At 32.6% G+C, this 15,590-nt stretch overlaps 2 protein-coding genes across 2 annotated transcripts; one reads left to right on the forward strand and one right to left on the reverse strand.

Annotated features, from left to right (window-relative positions):
• The first annotated feature begins 1,023 nt into the window (after positions 1-1,023).
• Positions 1,024-6,508, forward strand: LOC105155933 (wall-associated receptor kinase 5-like). Its single transcript, XM_020698478.2, has 4 exons — positions 1,024-1,894; positions 1,985-2,110; positions 2,186-3,370; positions 6,102-6,508. The coding sequence occupies exons 1-3, from the start codon at positions 1,024-1,026 to the stop codon at positions 3,346-3,348; spliced, it is 2,160 nt and encodes a 719-aa protein (XP_020554137.1). The 3' UTR covers positions 3,349-3,370; positions 6,102-6,508.
• Positions 5,763-10,278, reverse strand: LOC105155840 (vesicle-associated protein 1-4). Its single transcript, XM_011071813.3, has 11 exons — positions 9,934-10,278; positions 9,704-9,774; positions 9,518-9,599; positions 9,216-9,328; positions 8,611-8,721; positions 8,104-8,149; positions 7,941-8,011; positions 7,702-7,777; positions 7,299-7,417; positions 6,930-7,099; positions 5,763-6,240 (listed from the first exon to the last, which is right to left on the reverse strand). The coding sequence occupies exons 1-11, from the start codon at positions 9,983-9,985 to the stop codon at positions 6,087-6,089; spliced, it is 1,065 nt and encodes a 354-aa protein (XP_011070115.1). The 5' UTR covers positions 9,986-10,278; the 3' UTR covers positions 5,763-6,086.
• Between the last annotated feature and the right edge of the window lie 5,312 nt (positions 10,279-15,590).

A 15,590-nucleotide genomic window follows, 5' to 3' on the forward strand; every position in this document is an offset into this window, starting at 1 on the left:
TAGAAATATATAATATTTTAATTAAATAATTATTATACAAAATAATATTTAATTCTTAAATACATATATAATATTATATGTTAAATGTGAGAGAAAGGCAAAAATGTCAAAAAAAAGGTATTTTTATAGAAAAATCGCAGTCAAAGCGCATGTGGCCCAATTTTTGTACGGAGGGGATTTTTTTAACTTTATTTTATATCATTGGGGGGTATTAATACTTTAATTTTCATAGGGGGGTTTTTGAACATTTTTATTATCACAGGGGAAGTCTCTGTATTTTTTCCCAAAAAAAATTTAAATGCCAAAGTATAAATAATCGATAGTTATGATGGTAAAATGCAATTAACTCTTATTCTATTGCAATGGTGTTATAGTATAAACTGGTTGAAATAGGAGTAAAAGTTACAGAGCAGAAATGATTATGTAATATTAAAACGTCAATTACTAAGAGATATTTTGTTTGTTGGACATTTAAAAGTTTTGATTATGTATTTAGTTGTCCTTTATTTGACCCATGGAACCCATCTTTTCAAGGATTCCCCTCCACCAGTACCAAGCTCTAAATTGGCTTCATTCATCATTGGCTTCATTCATCATTCTTTAGGAGAAAGGTCAATTACCCCCAAAAAGAAAAAAAGAGAACACTACTTGGAGGCAGCTTTCTATCCCCAGTTGCTCGTCATATTGAGTAAATTATTCTCACATTGAAAAATATAAATTGCAGTAAACTATTCTCACAAGCAACCTCTTTCGTGGAACTTTATGTAATCTAGATAAATGTTTTCTTTGCTGTGTTGTCAAAGCACAATCCATAAAATATCAATACTATTGAGCAATTTGGAGTTGATTGCAGCTGACTTTTTTTCGGGCTTCAAGTGATCAGCAATAGACGGAGTCAGATCTGAATCTCAAGATCCAGCTTTGTGCTGTAGCAAAATTTCCACATCCCTGTTGTGCTCTTGAAGGAGAGATGTGTGCAATCATGGAAACAAGCTTTAGATGGATTAGGAACTAACAAAGAAAATGGCAACTGATCATCGTTTCTTGCTTGTTTTTCTGATCATCTGCAGCGCCTCAACGCTCTTGCAAGCTGCAGAGATAAAAGCAGAAGCATCAGGTGATTGCCAAAGGAAATGTGGTGATATAGAAGTTCCTTATCCATTTGGCATGAGCAAGGGATGCTACCTCGATGAAACATTCAGAATCATTTGCAATGAGTCAACTGGTTCTGCTTCTCTAGCTTTGTTAGACTGGGAGGTAGAGAGCATCAATATCTCAATGCACACGCTGCGACACAAGAATTTCCGTGGTGTAACGCTTCCGTTTAATGGATCAGGAGGGCCTTATGTTTCTTTCTTCCGACCGGTTTTACAGCAGCATTACAGTATATCCAAGGCCATGAATCAGTTTGTTGCGATGGGGTGTGATATTATAGTCTACCTTATTGATGAAGACACCAGCAAGGTCCAGGGATCGTGCTCGTCTCTCTGCAACCCCAACGACACAGTCCCTGCGCAGCTTTCTTCTTGTTCCGGCCTGTTTTGCTGCGAGATAAGTTTCCAAGAAACTCTAAGAAATTTGTCTGTAAGGGTACAGAGAACGGATTACATGACAAAAGCCTGGGAAAATCAATGTGGTTTCTTTACTTTTGTGGAGAAGGATTTCCTTAGTTTCAATAACATGAAATTCTCTACATGTAATGAAAGCTATGTTGTCCCGATGATACATGAATGGGCAGTTGGTAATACAGGCTGCAATAAAGCAAGGGAAAGCATAGATGCATACGTGTGTGGCCAGAATACTCATTGCATTGACTATTATCCAGCTCAGGGATACAGATGCAAATGCAACATCGGCTACCGAGGCAACCCTTATCTCCCTCAAGGCTGCCTGGGTAATATATAACACTAATTCATTTATTTCTCACACGCAACATTCAAACAATCAGCAATTACATGTTTGCTAATTCGAATTCTACGTGCAGACGTTGATGAGTGTTCCAATTGGGAAGATAACAACTGCCCCGTGAAAACTCATTGTGTTAACACACATGGCAGTTACTTCTGTTTGCCTAATCGTACACGTACGCTTGAACTGCTGATCCCATTAGGTAATTTAGATCCTTCTAGCTTGTAATGTTTCTTGGAGTTGGGCTAATATCACTGAATAGTCGTTGCAACAACAGGAACCGGCCTCGGTGTTGGTTTTCTGATATTAGTTGCCATTGGCATCTGGACTTGGAGAAAGATTAAACAAATAAAGGAAAGCAAAATGAAGCAGAATTTTTTCAGGAGAAATGGGGGTCTACTACTGCAACAGCGGATATTCTCAACCTGGGGAAGTGCACTACTTGAATTGACACTTTTCAAGATTGAGGAGCTGGAGAAGGCGACAGACAACTTCAGCGGAAGTCGTGTTCTAGGGAAAGGAGGACTTGGCACCGTCTACAAGGGAATGTTATCAGACGGAAGAATAGTTGCCGTAAAGAAGGCTAACATAATCGATGACAGTCGACAAGTTCGGCAATTCGTAAATGAGGTTTCCATCCTGTCACAGATCAACCACAGGCACATAGTCAAGTTATTGGGCTGTTGTTTAGAAACTGAAGCTCCATTGCTCGTATATGAATACATATCTAACGGCACCCTGTCGCAGCATCTTCATAATGAGCCTCACAGCTGCAGGTTTTCTTGGGAGAATCGGCTACGGGTTGCTGCTGAAGTTGCTGGGGCGCTGGCTTACATGCACTCCTATGCTTCAACAGCCATATTCCACAGAGATGTAAAGTCGAGCAACATATTATTAGACGAAAATTACAAGGCTGTAGTATCTGACTTTGGACTCTCAAGATCAGTACCCATTGACAAAACTCACTTGACAACATTGGTAGGAGGCACATTTGGTTATCTGGACCCTGGGTATTTCAGGTCTGGAAAACTAAATGACAAGAGCGATGTTTATGCATTTGGGGTCGTTCTTGCCGAAATCCTTACAGGACAAAAGGCTGTCTCTGTCGAAGATGATCAGGGATTGGCGTTCCGTTTCCGATCAGCAGTTAAGGACGATAGTTTGTTTCACATTGTGGATAAAGTAGTGGTTTCTGAAGGTAAGGAGGAGGAAATTCTTGCACTGGCTAAGCTAGCTAAGAGATGTTTGAAAATAAAAGCGCATAATAGACCAAGTATGAAAGAAGTGGCAGCAGAACTGGATCAACTGAGAAAGACAAAGGAGGTTCCAGGACATCAGGAGAGCTTATGGAGAGAATACAGTTCGGTGAGTGAGAACTGCAACAGTTTTAGCATTGGTCCTCAAGCAGAGGAAGATCATCTTCTTCCAATTTCCTTCTAGGCCTGCTACGAAGTATCACCGGGTAAGTAAAAGTTTATGCCAAATTACATGGTGAAAGTCTAAAATATTAAATTAGTTATCAAATTATATATATATATATATATATATACATTTTGTTTAGAGTTTCAATTTAAAAATGGTTTGGGTTAAATGCAATTTACTCTATGTGACATGTCGAATGAAGAAAAAATTTCCTGTGGAAAATTTTCTTTAGCAAATTGCTACTTGTTATATGTTTTGGAAAATGAAGCAAATTGCTCCTCGATTAATAATTTTTTTTAACGGGGTTTTTTGTTTATTTCAAATATAACAAGGGGTAAATTGCATTTTTTTCCTCTTAAATATAAAGAGTTAGTCTAATTGATATTATAATATATTTTTCATCATCAAATTAAGTGCTAACTAATGTCAGATCGAAGTGTTCAAGTAATAAAATTATGCTTTGCAGCCAATGAATTAAGCTAATTAGCTTACACTACATGGAACATATACATGTATGCCGATCAAATCAAGTCATGATATTTATCTTTCTTGTAATAAAAAAACATTACACGTATAAAATATCAAAGGTTTTGAAGGTACACTGTGACTCTTATTCTTAAAATACTATATAAAGAGATTTTTGAAGCTCATTTTGCACATGCAAAAGAGATCGGAGGGTGTTAGAGAAGGCCATTTGAATTCATTATCCGTATGGAATCATTAAGTTCGAGAATATTTAAGGCGGATATCAAATTATTAGTAGAAAGATGCTCACCAATTTAACATTATAAATATTCAAATTCAACTTTAAAGGAAATTCAAGTGGCCACCTCTTCAAGTCCTCAATTCTATGTTCAAGATTGTACTGTCGAAATTACGATTACAAATACTAGTCAACCCTCGAAATTAAAGTTAGAAAAAATTAAATTCAAGTTCGTATAGATTCCAACTAAAGATTTTATCTTTAAAACTATCAAGTGCATAAATATTTATTTTCGAGGAAAGAAGAATTTGGAATATAAAATATATTATTCCTGTTTTTTTTTTTTAGACACTATTTTTACATTGTCATATTTTATTATGTTTTGATTTTTAGGCACGAAAAAAAATTGGAACATACAACAATATTGAAAACTGATGAGGATCTTATAGTGTTATATCCTTGAAAGACATGACTTTGATTGGTACATTGATCTTGAAGCAAATTTGAAATTCTCTTGTATAGTTAGAATTAATTACAAAGCAAGTCTTTTTAGCTCCTATTATAATACTCGACATGACCAAGCTTGGTAACCTACGGGATGTGTTCGGATCTAATTGCATGAATATTTGTAAAGGAAAAAATTGCGTACAATCTCTCTGTGATATTGTAAATGAGCAAATTAATCTCTATAAAAAAAATTAGTAATTTATCCCCTATTTTTTAAAATACAGCAATTTATCCCTCCTATATTTTTTAGAATACAGCAATTTACCTTCCTAGACAGAGGACAAATTGAATCATTTTAAAAAAGCTCCGAGAGTTAAATTGCTATTTTTTTTTCATAAAAAAATAATTTGCTCAATGCACCACCTTTGCTGATTTGGTGCTTAAAGAGAGAGAGAGAGAAGTGGGGGGAGGGGGGGGGGGTTACATCATTTTCTTAAATGAAAATCTTAGCATTTTTTTGGTAAATTTTCTATACTAAATAATAACTACATTTTAGTATGAAAAAAAATAAACTTATTTTAAGAAAATCGTGTAAAAAATGTTAAAATTTGAATTATCTCAAAATTCCACAAAGCTTGAATCAAAAGTAGGCCTAAACCCGAATATTTGTAAGCTATATTTTCTAAACTAAATAATTACATGTTAGTGTGAAAGGAAAGTAGAGTTGCTTTAATAAAACTGTATAAAACTACTAAAATTTGGACAATCTTAGAATTCTTAAAAACTTGAAACAAAAGTAAGCCTAAACCCTAGGTTTTGTAAGGTAAATTTTCCAAACTAAATAATAACTACATCTTAGTATGAAAAGAATATAAAATTACTTTAATAAAACCACGTAAAACTGCAAAAACTTAGACTATATAAAAATCCACAAAATTTGACCCAAAAGTAGACCTAAATGCTAACATTTATAAGATAAATTTTCTAAGCTAAATAATAACTACATGTTAATATAAAAAAGAAGTAGACTTACTTTAATAATATCCCATAAAATTACTAAAATTTGGATAAATTTAGAATTTTACCAAATTTGAACCAAACGTAGGCTTAAAATCCAAGGAAAAGGAACAAAAGTGAGACTACCGATCAGGCTAACTATAACAAAGAGCTATTTGTCTTCGATTCGAAGTTCTAGCAATTAGCCAAAACACTCTCTTCAATCCTCCAACAACTGACAAGAAACGAGGCATCTTCAAATGCGTAGCAGACCAGTACTCTGATGTACCACTAATGAACTTTGTATCATGCAGCATACATCAAACATACATTCTCTACAGAGTTCGCATCAGACATCAAAACACAGCTCCAAGAACACTTTTGTTCTCATTTCTGACCCCTTTGCAGAAACAAGGAACACTAGTTCTACAGGACTAGAAACACACAGCCCACCCAAGAAATATATTTACATCACGCCTCGAGATATGTGACTTCGTATTCTAATTTACATGTTTGAGAAGAGGAAAGCTCTATATACACACCGGTGTTTCATTTCCGCTGTCCTGTGTGTCCTCATTGTTGTTATAAATGTGATTCAACTGTATTAATGTTAACCCCGCGACAGATGTATGTTCTCCTTGCGTCCGAAGAGAAGATGCATAAAGATGTACAGAAGAGTCTTTACTATCCAATCTTCGACGGAGTCCGACACCAGTTTCTTTATCATCTTGAACATCAGCATCGTTCCTACCATTGCCAAACTCCTGTAAACAAGAATTCAGTCCAAGTCAGAACCCAAAAGGCTCAAGTCATATGGGGTGATCAGCCAGAATTGAGAACCTAGCGTGTTATTGCTTAGCATTTCGCCTTATCGCATTTTGGTGACGAAAAAATGAGACGAGATGAGTCTTAAGATGAGATTTATCTTTTCAGTATGTAACGGAATGTGAAATAAACGTATTATGATAATAGTTCATGTGATGTGCAACTAATATCGTTATAAAGAAAATATAATGATTATAATTAACGTTACATATTTTTTCAAGAGTATTGAAATATGTTTGAGATATATCACATATCCGGTCGAAACTCAAGAAGAGATATTTCTGACAAGCAAGCACACCAGAGAACACTAAACCAATATAGCCCATACACATCCAAAGGTCTTTGGGTTCAAGAACCAAACATGTGTCACTTCCAAGGTAACAATCGAAGTGAACCGACAAATATTCAGCAGTATTCTAAACGAACTTATTAGGAAATAATATGTATATATACATATAGTCTTGAATAATTAAATATAAGTCCCTAGAACGATACATGATTGTTGAGCAAACCCCATTGATATATAAAAGGAAAACAGACTAAGACCTCTATGCAATATAACAATGAAAACAAGAATAAACCCGTTATGATATGTAAACCAAGCGTAGTTTTAGGCAGAGTTGAATACCAGATCAGTGATAGTGTCTGCTTCATGAGGTAGCAGGAAACTAGACCTAGCAAACTAACAACGATGCCCCTCAGGATTAATTCAGCAACATCAGCACTCTTGTTTTCTTGCTTCGGGATGTAAACCACTTGCATTTCACGCTCTTCAATAGGAAACCTTGCTCCATCAAACTGTCAAAAGTGGGTAAAATTGAAAAGAATAAATATCGCACAATATGTTAGCATTCATGCGCTTAATAATGTGAAAACCTCATATGCATAACGACTTCTATCTGCTCGCTTTCAAAATGAGTTTTGCGAATTTTTTGTACATTCAGTCGGAACACTAAAAGGGAACAGGAGCTCTAATCAAAGAACAAAAATCAATTACCACTGCATCCGCTATGTTGTCCTCCGTGGTTGTGCCAGCAGATAGAGTTACACTCTGAATCAGAAACTTATCCTCAGATTGCATTTCAGACAGAACTTTGTTTTGTGCTTGCATTCTCACTACAAAGACCAAAAAGTCATTCGACAAAAAATGCATAAAAGTAAGCATTTTATTTCAGCTTATCATAAAAAGAAAAATAGTTGAGTGGCAGCAAACACCGACACATCTAGATCTGGAGTGGAAAAACCTTAACGTTTCAGGTACTGGATCAACCAGGAATAATGTTCCAAAATGGTAGAACAGGAAGGATAAATTCCAATTTCAGTTTATGATTTGCCGCCCAAAATAGAAAATAAATAAATATATTATTGGAAATCAAACCAAAAAGTTCTGAAGTAACTACCTGTGATATCACATGTAGACTGAGGCAAAATGATTCCAACTTTAGGTTGGACAAGATACTTCGGGCTCGCACTGATCTGGAGATGATTATGAAGTGAAAGATACACATGAATGCCACGCACGCATAAACTGGAGAATTTCTTAAACTAAAGAAGCAAAAGAAATGAAAGACCTCATGGAGGTCATATGGTAGATAAAAGTTCTTTTAACTAAAGGTTTCTCCGAAGTGGAGAGGCTCACCCTGAAAGCAACATGGTTATCAGTCACATTGGATAACTGAAGTGACGAAGAGAGCTCTTTGTTCAGACTTACTGTTACAATGAAGGTGCAATTAAATGAGGCAGACTTTTTTTCCACAAATAACAGTACAAATAACATAATTAAGAAATCGCAATCTACTTACAGGGGAATTGGAGTTTGGAAGGTTGGATGTCAAGAAGCTTCCTCATCTATGTGTTTCAGTTGCAAAACAAAGTAGATAACTCAGCATTGAGAGATAGACAACTAAAGATATTATTGGAGAAGGAATAGATGACTTGTAAAGTAAGAGCAGGTTCATCCAGAGTCCAATGATATAAGCAAGGGAGATACATAATTTTCAGGCCACGTCACCAAATAATGCTAATACAGAAGCATATTTTAAAACTCAAAGGACATATCTTTCTGTCTAGGACCACCCTGACAATTGGAACAAAGACAACACTTAAAACCATGGAAGACGCTAGAACTGATTCAACCAAGAGGAAGAAGGTCCAAGACTAAATTTAAGTAAATGCTGCCATGTGTATCTATCAATGGCCATGACAAAACAGGATTTTAACATGTAAAACATTGAGATCTAAACACGGGTTAGTGACCTGCATGAACGAAATCCATGGAGCATGGGAAACAAATCTTCAAAAATACCAACCTCGGGACCATTAGGATTTGGATTTTCCATTGCTGGTGCCTCAACGGTTGGATTGCTGTAAACAACTCGTAGTTTGGACTCTTGAAAAACATGTCCAGCATCTCTATTAAACTACAAAGGAACATGTCAGAATCAAATTTATAAGATCATGATAAAGCACCATGTATCATTGGATTTAGTTCACTAAACATACAGAACTTTGTTCTCAATGATCTCTGGTTGATTTTAGACATTCAAAAGCACCAAAAGTATCAAAACGCAGAGGAGAATGTTGAAAGGTGTTTCCAGACATTCAGCCAAGCTATATTACAAATTGTTTCAGATGTTCAAATATGTGATCATTTATCTGACATTTGTAGCATACAAGAATTTGTTAAACAAGGGTGCCGCCAGCTTCTTTTCCCACTTTTGCATGTTTTAGAAGAGTAGCGTGGAAATATAGCCCAGTTGATGTTTAGAGCATCCACAAGGCTAACATTGCTTAAATCACAACAATTGGGAAATAAATTCTGAAACCCGCTTCGCAAATTTAAATGTGAATAAAAATGCAAGAAACAAGGACAACATTATTCAAATCAGAACGAGTTTAATCCAGTCATAAGTACCATGTTTAGAGCATCTTCCTTTGTTGCATCAGGACTTGCAACTGCACTTTGAATCATAAACTTGTCCTTGCACCTCATATTTTGGGGAGCCTCCTTCACAGCTCGCATAGTCACTACAAAAAATCACTAAAGCATAATAAAGTCGAGTTGTTTCACGAAAATAAGCTTCTTTTATTATTGAGTTAATGCAGTAAAACCAAAGAAATACTTTCAAGCCAATGGCTTCTTAGTCTATAACCACAAAATCCCTCTCAATACCATTAAGAAGGAAAGAAAGGAAAGAATAAAAGAAAAATCAGAACCTGTGATGTCACAAGCTGATCCCGGAGCAAGAATTCCAATTCTTGGTCGAACCCCATATTTTTTCGGATTAGTGGTCAAAAGCTGAATACAGATAACCATACATATACAGCAATAAATAACAAATTTTCATCCAAATAACGAACACGAAGCAGAGAAATCGCAAGAAAAAGAAAACAAGAATTCACCTTAAAAGCAACATGATTTTCCGTCTTATTCAACAACCGCATAGAACATGATAGTTGCTTGTCCAGCTCAACTGATCAAACCCATGAAAGAAAAGAAAAAAAAACCCAATCATCAATAAATCAAATTCAAAAAGAAAAATTACCAACTCCTATAGCAAAGCAATCCCCAAAACTGATCAAACAATGAACAACTGGAAACAAAGTCAAATGCAATGAACATGAATCCTTACATGGAAAACTCAACTCCGGAGGTTCAAAACCGAGCAACTGCTCCGTGCCCATTTTTTCCACAAACCAATACTCCAGTAAATTCAATCAAATCAAACCAGAAAACCACTTTCTCTTCTTCCTCCTCCTGGAAACTTTCCTCCGGGAGTTTTGTTTATGAGGAATCAAGATTTGAGGAAGAAGCAACAACATCATGGAAGAAGAATAAAAAATGACTACAAAAGGGAAGAATGAGTTGACTGAAACCAGTACATATTAATTTAGTACTTCGACGGTTGCTTTCAGCCTCAGAAGTAGATGCAGACAACACACGAGTCTTCTTCTTACCTTAGAAATTTGTTGAAAATCAACTGATATTCCAATTATTAAATTCAGAAGAAATTTTGGGCTCTAGCTGATCATTAGTGGGATGCAACCCAAAAAGTCAAAATCTTTACCAACTAATCTACCAGAAGTTTGATTGGTTATAGGTTTTTTGCCACATTTATTTTTCCTAAAGGGTTTTTTTTTTTTTTTTGGCCATTTGTTGAAAATTGATATTCCAATTATTAAATTATTTGTGGACAAAAATCACGTTAATATATCTTTGTATGTTTGGGTACAATGTTTTGTAGTTTTTAGAGTTGTTTTTATTTGTTTTAGTCAGTTTTGTGTTTTCAAAAGCCCAACAAAAAATAGGTCCTAAAATGAGATAGCTTCTTAATTTTTAAATATAAATATATTTCATTTTAACAATTTAATATTTTGTATGTAATATTTTTCTACATTATTGGAATAATTAAGAAATTTTAAAAATAAAAAATAATATCAATTCTACGCGATTAATTCAAATATTACATTATCTAAATAGTATATTTAAATTTATCATCTCGAATAGAACGTCTAACAAAAATATTCCTTAATCCGTTATTGAAGTGAATTTAATTATTTATAAAAGTGTATTTATATAAATTATATTTGTTCTTTTTCGTAGATATATAATTAGAAAATATTATTTATTTTAATGCACTTACAACTAAATAAATTATATATATATATATATTCATACATATATATATAAATATATATAAAAAAGATATGATTTAACAATAAACAGTACTTTTTGTCTCCCACTAACCAACATCAAACATACCATACTTATTTTATATTATCTCTAAAAATAAATCTAAACATACACACTATCTCTAACTTATACTTATTTATCTTTATTTTTCTATCTCTATCTCCACAAAACACACCAACACAAAAGAAGTTTGGTTTTATTTTCAGCTTTTATTATATCTAATAAGATGAAAATGATTTATTAGTTCTCTAAAAATAAAAGTATGTTTGGATTTGATTCTCATGCCTAAGTTTATAAGTATAAGAAATAAGAATTTATTCCATCAAGATTTTGAAATACTGAATATGTTATGTCTTGTCATGTATATTGTACTTATTATAGCACGTAGGAATAGCAGATGAGTCGAGTCGGCTCGTGAGATTCACGAATCGGCTCGATTTTGAGTTCGAGCTCTATTGTTTCTATTCATAAGCTCGCGAGCTTTTTTTATTTTTTTTAGTTTTTTATTTATATTTTTATTTTTGAATTTTTTATATATTTAATTTTATATTTAATAATTGATCAATTTTATAATCAAAATTGACCATATATTATAATTATTAATCAATATCACACATTTTATTTTGGATAATAATAAATTATGTTACTTTTATTTATACATTTTATCTTTCTACAAAAATAAATTTAATCAACAACTTAGTAAATTATAATATTTTTTGTAATTAAAATTATTATTTAATATGGCATATATAAACTTTATGTTATATTTTAATATATATTTGTATTACGCTATACTCGTATGATATCCCATCATCACTGATACTACACAACACACAGCTTATACGGTATCCCCTCATCAATCATATTACACAACACACAGCTCGTATAACATGCCACATCATCTCTAGTGATCAATGACAGCACACAGCTTGTCATTAATATATCATCATATGTCATTGCAATATGCCCCCTCCCAATTAGGTAAGCCATCTTTTATTCCAATTCAAACATCAACATCATTAATTTCATCATTCAATTCCACTTAATATTTATTTTCTAGTCAATAACTTTCTCATTTGATTTCATTCGACAATTAATTATAAGATCACACAATTATTCATCTGACTTCTGTGCAACAACACCACAGATATCATATATATCCAGGTAATATTAATTTTCTCGTCAATTCAAACATCAACATCATTAACTTCAACGTTCAACTCCATTTAATATTTATTTTCTCGTCAATAACTTTTTCAATTGATTGCATTCAACAATCAATTATAAGATCACACAATTATTCATCTGACTTTCGTCCAACAACACCACAGATATCACAGATATCCAGATAATCCAGACAAATAATTGACATGTACGGTCAAGTATATAAACAATCAATATATTATATCCATATAAATACACACACACATATATATAAATCCAATAATCAATATATTATATTCATACAAATATATATATATATATAGACACAAATCCAATTAGTTATACTTACCTCAAATTTCAAACGGTTATGTTAATACAACAAGCTGCTCAGCCCTATATTTTATCGTCGCGTCCTATATTAAAGTATAATATATATAATCAATATATTGAAAATATAATAAATGCTAATAAGATATTAATAATATCCGTACATTTTCGCCAATCTTTTTAATATTTTATTTATATTAAAATCCAAACCTACGTTCCATTTTCTTCTAAATAACTAGACTTCCTAAACCTTCAAGGTATATATTTAATTTATCAACCAATTCTCAAGAATTTACTTAATCAAACTCTTCATGTCTTTATAATTACCATTCTTAATAATATCCTTAAATTAAATTATCAAGAGAATCTAATTTTTCTTTTCAATATAACCATTATATTTCTCAAATATAATTTTCTAATATTTTTATTAATTTTCTATCAATTCCTTGCTACTATATAATATAATTAAATAATAGTACATATAGTTACTTATTGGTCAATAGACCCAATGGAACTTAATAAATTAACTATAGTAAGAATAAACCAATTATTGTTGAAATGAGTGACCAAAAGTCAATTGGATTGACGGTTTTGAAAATCATTCAAGCAATTTTTATTTAAGCAATATTGTCATGAAGAATGTGGTAAGAATTCATCGTCAGCATACGTATTTCATACTGAGCTTCAATTTACTCCATTCAAGTTTTATTATATTCTAATTTCAACTTATGCTTTATTTGTAATTATATTTAATTTTTTTAATAATTATCAAATAGCCTCTCAATTATATACAAAAATATATGACGTCATAAGCTAAACCCATTAGCATCTATCTAGCTTCCAACACTAGTTTATTAATACCATATGTTATTTATTACATGACATAAAGTACGAAAAAACATTATTCCTACAACAATTTAAAAACAAATACAACATAACTATAATACCAGAAAAGACATTAAACTGTCAACAAATCAAACCACAATCCATATGATCCGATCACATATTTGAACCCTAACCAATAGTAGGAACCCTGTTAACATTGCCTTTGTCATCGACATAAACCCATACTCGGTCGCACCGAAAATCACCAGTGACATCTGTTCCCGGTGGCACGATGATCGCCGTTACCAAAGGGTTCTCCCTTTCAATGGTAGCAACCGCAACATCTCCGGGCTGTCCCAGTAGCTCCGGCCATGAGCTCTTACCTATATATACACAATAAAATTTTGCATTAACATGTATTAGCTTTACATTTTATATACTATAATGTAATGTGATCTAGACTATGATGATCCCAAAATATTTTGTCTTTTTGAAGTTGGTTTTTAAGTAGGAAAAATAGCATCTTTGGTCCTTTAAATTAGGCTATTTTCACTTGTAGTTCTATGCATTACGGAATTAACACCTTTAGTCCTGTAACTTACAACAATTAGTACTTTTGATCCTCATCCACTTTTCCGTCTATAATCCTTTAAGTATTTTTGGTTGCAAAAAAAATTGACCCTTCTTCTCATAGTAGCATAAGAATGCTCCACTTGGCCTACTTGATTCACTTGTGGAAGACATAATTTTTTGCGTTGCTTCTACCTAGAATTAACTTCAGAAATATGAGAAGGACAGGATACAATTTTTGTAAGAAAAGTGAGAAATCCCCCTCTCGGTCTCCCTCAAGATTTATTTTTTACCTCACAAATGTAGTTATATTTTCCCACAAAAATAGTCATAAGATAGAAAACACGTTAATTTTTCCTTCAACAAAAAATACTTAACGCCCATGTACTGGACACGTGACCTACAATCTTAAATCGTAGACAGAAAAATAGATAAGGACGAAAATGCTAATTTTTATAAGTTACGAGACTAAATGTACACATCCCCTAATGAACGAGACTAAAAGTAAAACAGATTTAACTTACACCGCCAAAAATACTATTTTCCCTTTTTGAATACGTACCTTGGCATTCGGATGACATACTTAGCGTTTGGTTGTTTAGATCTCTTTATGTTTGGTTTTCTACGAGATTGATGCGTGCTGGTGTGTTGGATAATAGGGTATTTATAGGACAACAGTTGATATTTGTTGCTGTCTAATGTTGAACTTTTGGGCAGCTAAATATGAGGTAAGGAAATGAATTATTGAAACAGTGTCGGAGTTGAATTGTTGTTTGTTGAAATAGAAAAGTAAAACACAGACACAATCAAATGATAAGGATTGTTGTGGATCATGACAACGATGAATGTACGCATGCATGCAAATCTTCAAATCAATTAATACCTTATAACGTGTGCAGAAAGGTATGTTGTTATACGTACTTTTCTTTGAAAAATTCATCCATACAATAATAATAGGGGTTAAATCGAATTTTATTATTAATATTGTTAAAAAAATTCTCTCTAAACAAAAAAAATGTAACAAAATAGCCCCTCATAATATGGACCAATTTTTTATGACGATAAAGACCTTATCATTTAGACCTCCAAAAATATGTTTATTACAACCATTCTTGTAAATATAATTTAAATTATTGTAAAAAAATTATTTAAAATAAACACTACCCAAAATTTATAATTTTTTTATAAAATATAGAATTTGTATAAACTCTATAAATTTACAATCCTTATATTTTTTTACATAACTGATAAAAGATTTACATAATTTTTGCTTGTGTGTTATATATATATTGTACATTTTTTAAAAATAAATTATCAATACAATTTTAAAATATTACATCCAACATAATATATATTGTACAATAGGCAAATTTACAATATAATTAATATATAATATTCTATAATTTTTTGAGTAATGATATAATATACTTTATTACCAGGACATGTAATTGAATAAAAATTTATAAGTTTATCACATTCTTTGTGAGCAAATGGGACTCTAACCCTCATCCTAAACATATGGCCCTTCTTGCAGCGGCCACCTGTTGCTGATATATATCATTCCTCCTTAGTATTTTATTTTTACCTGCCCCAAAATTATCTATTTATATAATTTAAAAATCTAATAGTTTGATGGCTTTTTCAGTTATTAGGGGAGATAGCATTTTTAGTTCTGCAAGTTAGGCCCATTTGACTTTTGGTCCAATTCAT

Source organism: Sesamum indicum, linkage group LG2 (assembly GCF_026168435.1).
Source record: "Sesamum indicum cultivar Baizhima isolate 11 linkage group LG2, ASM2616843v1, whole genome shotgun sequence".
NCBI classification, from domain to species: domain Eukaryota; kingdom Viridiplantae; phylum Streptophyta; class Magnoliopsida; order Lamiales; family Pedaliaceae; genus Sesamum; species Sesamum indicum.

What these genes read in the sequence shown, in the direction of transcription:
- LOC105155840 (XM_011071813.3), bottom strand. Translation starts at nt 9,985, where the DNA reads ATGGGCACGGAGCAGTTGCTCGGTTTTGAACCTCCGGAGTTGAGTTTT. An exon ending in TCCGGAGTTGAGTTTTCCAT is followed by an intron (nt 9,775 to 9,933) that starts GTAAGGATTCAT and finishes GGGTTTGATCAG; the next exon opens with TTGAGCTGGACAAGCAACTA. An exon ending in AAAATCATGTTGCTTTTAAG is followed by an intron (nt 9,600 to 9,703) that starts GTGAATTCTTGT and finishes ATCTGTATTCAG; the next exon opens with CTTTTGACCACTAATCCGAA.
- LOC105155933 (XM_020698478.2), top strand. Translation starts at nt 1,024, where the DNA reads ATGGCAACTGATCATCGTTTCTTGCTTGTTTTTCTGATCATCTGCAGC. An exon ending in TCTCCCTCAAGGCTGCCTGG is followed by an intron (nt 1,895 to 1,984) that starts GTAATATATAAC and finishes TTCTACGTGCAG; the next exon opens with ACGTTGATGAGTGTTCCAAT. An exon ending in TGAACTGCTGATCCCATTAG is followed by an intron (nt 2,111 to 2,185) that starts GTAATTTAGATC and finishes TTGCAACAACAG; the next exon opens with GAACCGGCCTCGGTGTTGGT.